A 2,544-nucleotide genomic window follows, 5' to 3' on the forward strand; every position below is an offset into this window, starting at 1 on the left:
TGGAGGCGACATATATCTGCGTGCGAAACTTGACAATATTTTAAACTCGTTTCGATTGACACTCCACTATTTCAGGGGACTTTCAGTAATAATAATTCTTTTTTTTATTGCGGTACAAGGATAATTCCTTTTTGAGAATTGCATCGGAACTGCTAATGTCGGCAAGATCGCTCTTTAAACATCGCTTACTAGTCGAACCAGATGCTTCGGGGTTTTCTAAATCTTTTTCCAAAGAATTTCTCATTCTCATTCTTTTGGCTGTTTCAGAATTCGGGGAAATAACAGGTTCATCAGTGTCTTTCGACTTTAGACTTTGTAATTCATTTTTAATTCTTTCTTCTGTGACTGGTTTGAAAAATTGTGTGCGGGGGTCTAAATAGGTGGATATGGCAAATAAATTATCATTTTCCAGGGATGAAAATTTCGAACAAAATTCTGTTTTCAAAGTCGTAGAAGCCGAATCGGAACAGAATATTGTGATTTGGCTAAAAAGTCTCCCAGTTTTTTTATAAGCATTTGAATTATTGGAATCACGGATGATATGAGGGTCTCAGAGCTTCTTAGTTCCCGTTTGGCTTCTTCAAAAGATTTTAATAGCTCAACACAAGATTCCATAATCTTCCACTCCTCTGGCAAAATTGGGACCATGTCACTGTCGGTCATGTAAAGACTCAACTCATCTTTTATCTTTAAAAATTGCTCGAACATATACAAGGAACTGTTCCATCGCGTGTTGCAGTCTTGGAACACGTTGAGTGCGGTTGATTCAGTCGGTCCTGAATTTTTTGCAGTTTTTTCCGAACGATCGTGGAATGGTTAAAATGAGTTGAAATTTTTTTGCGACTGTAAACAGCGTTGAATAGTAAGCTGCATCTTGTGGACTGTACAATCCATATCGTTTAATTCTGCTAATCGCATAGCTCTTTTCATGTTGGAGCCTTCGTCACGAATTATGCAATGCACTTGTTTTTTCTGATATTCCATTCAGTGAGCATTATGTCATACTTTTCGGTTATTATATCCCCGTGTGACGATCGTCAAAATTCTCACATTTCAATATAACTGAAGTTTTCCGATATTCCGTGGCAAGTCAGGCTAAGCTAAGAAGCATTCGAGCTTGGATCCGTCCAAATGTCACTAGTAAATGACATAGAATCAAATTTTTCATTCAGTTCTTGAACTTTGTCAGCAACTTTTCCATACAATTCCTTACATTTTGGCGCTATTTCTTGCATTAATCTCCTAAATCCTACACCCTTCACAAAATAAAATGGTAAATTTTGTAGTGCAATCATTTCTCCAATGAGTTTGTCAATTTTCTTCGAATTCGTATTGTTAGTGTCCCACTTTTTTTCTTTTTGAAATGCATCTTCCAAAGATAGTTGTGTTTTAGCTTTTTGCAACGGAGTGTCATTTTTATCTGAAAAAGCAATACATACTTATGTATACACAGTAAATAAACTTTATCCAAGGCATATTCATCATGTTGAAAAATAATAAATAAAATGACCTAAACTATATTTAGAATTGAATTAAATATACATATCATACGAAAACAGTTAAGACTAGTGTCAAAATAACAAAAACATGTAACAAAAATCCATTTGGGTTGGGGCCGTAAAGTTAAAGAGTTTGTGCTTCTCCCACCGATGAACGCAGACTAGAAGTTCCTTTCTAATTTAGTTTAATTTATAGACTTCCCTCCAATTTACGTAAAAAAATAGTATGCCTACTTAATCTGGGTTCTGTGTACAACTAAGTGATGACACGAATTAATCTTTTTCGAGAATAATAAATTCATTATGTTAAAACTTACCTGATTCATCTCTTTTTTTTTGCAACTGAATTTCGTTATCATCGCTTTCAACCAGACTAAACTGCTCCGGGTGCATTGATTTCAAATGATTCGTCAAAGACGAGGTTGTACGACCCTTGCGAGAATATATTTTATTACATATATTACACTTGGATTTCTCTCGATCATGCTCATCTAATTTAAAATAAGACCAAACTCCACTTTGCGTCAGTCGTGGCATTTTAGGTTGACTTGTCGAATAGGTAAAACACGGCAAACACCCAAACGCAAACGTAATTTTTTAAATCAGTGAAAAAAAACCGTCGCATCTAACAGAACTCCAAAGATAACAAGGCGAATTTATCAAGGTGGTGTTACCTGATCAGCCAATTTTATTTAATTTTTTTCTTTCGCCGTGATGGCTGTTATGTCAAACTTATGTATTTGTTTTGTTTACATTCCCCAAGCGATAAGTAAACAATAACCCATGCTAGAGAAAATAAAAAAAACGCGTTAAGTAACAACAAAGAAAATGGCAAAAAATTATTCTCAAAAACAACGGGATCTGAAATCAGTATGTGCCAGAAATAATAAAAATATTTATGCGAATCAATGCGCAAAAGAAAGTTTACGAAGAACCATATTTCGAACAATCGACTGTCTCACTTTCCTACTACCCGACAGGGACAATTGTGTGCACTCTTCTCCAAGCTGTTGCCCTCCATTAGATCGGGCTCATGACATACAAC

The 2,544-nt window shown here is 35.4% G+C and overlaps 1 protein-coding gene across 2 annotated transcripts; it reads right to left on the reverse strand.

The window, feature by feature from the left end:
• Positions 1–9: 9 nt before the first annotated feature.
• LOC118748248 lies at positions 10–2,397 on the reverse strand. Of its 2 annotated transcripts, XM_036482633.1 has the most exons (3): positions 1,817–2,397; positions 1,214–1,420; positions 10–1,137 (listed from the first exon to the last, which is right to left on the reverse strand). In XM_036482633.1, exons 1-3 carry the CDS (start codon positions 2,034–2,036, stop codon positions 1,091–1,093), a joined length of 474 nt encoding a protein of 157 aa, XP_036338526.1. In that variant the 5' UTR covers positions 2,037–2,397; the 3' UTR covers positions 10–1,090. The 2 variants fall into 2 exon arrangements, with proteins under 2 accessions (XP_036338526.1, XP_036338520.1); XM_036482627.1 differs by having other exon boundaries at positions 10–1,420; positions 1,817–2,395.
• Positions 2,398–2,544: the final 147 nt, after the last annotated feature.

The sequence above is a fragment of the Rhagoletis pomonella genome, unplaced genomic scaffold, assembly GCF_013731165.1.
Source record: "Rhagoletis pomonella isolate Grant_MI unplaced genomic scaffold, Rhpom_1.0 Rhpom_scaffold_00001, whole genome shotgun sequence".
Classification (NCBI taxonomy): domain Eukaryota; kingdom Metazoa; phylum Arthropoda; class Insecta; order Diptera; family Tephritidae; genus Rhagoletis; species Rhagoletis pomonella.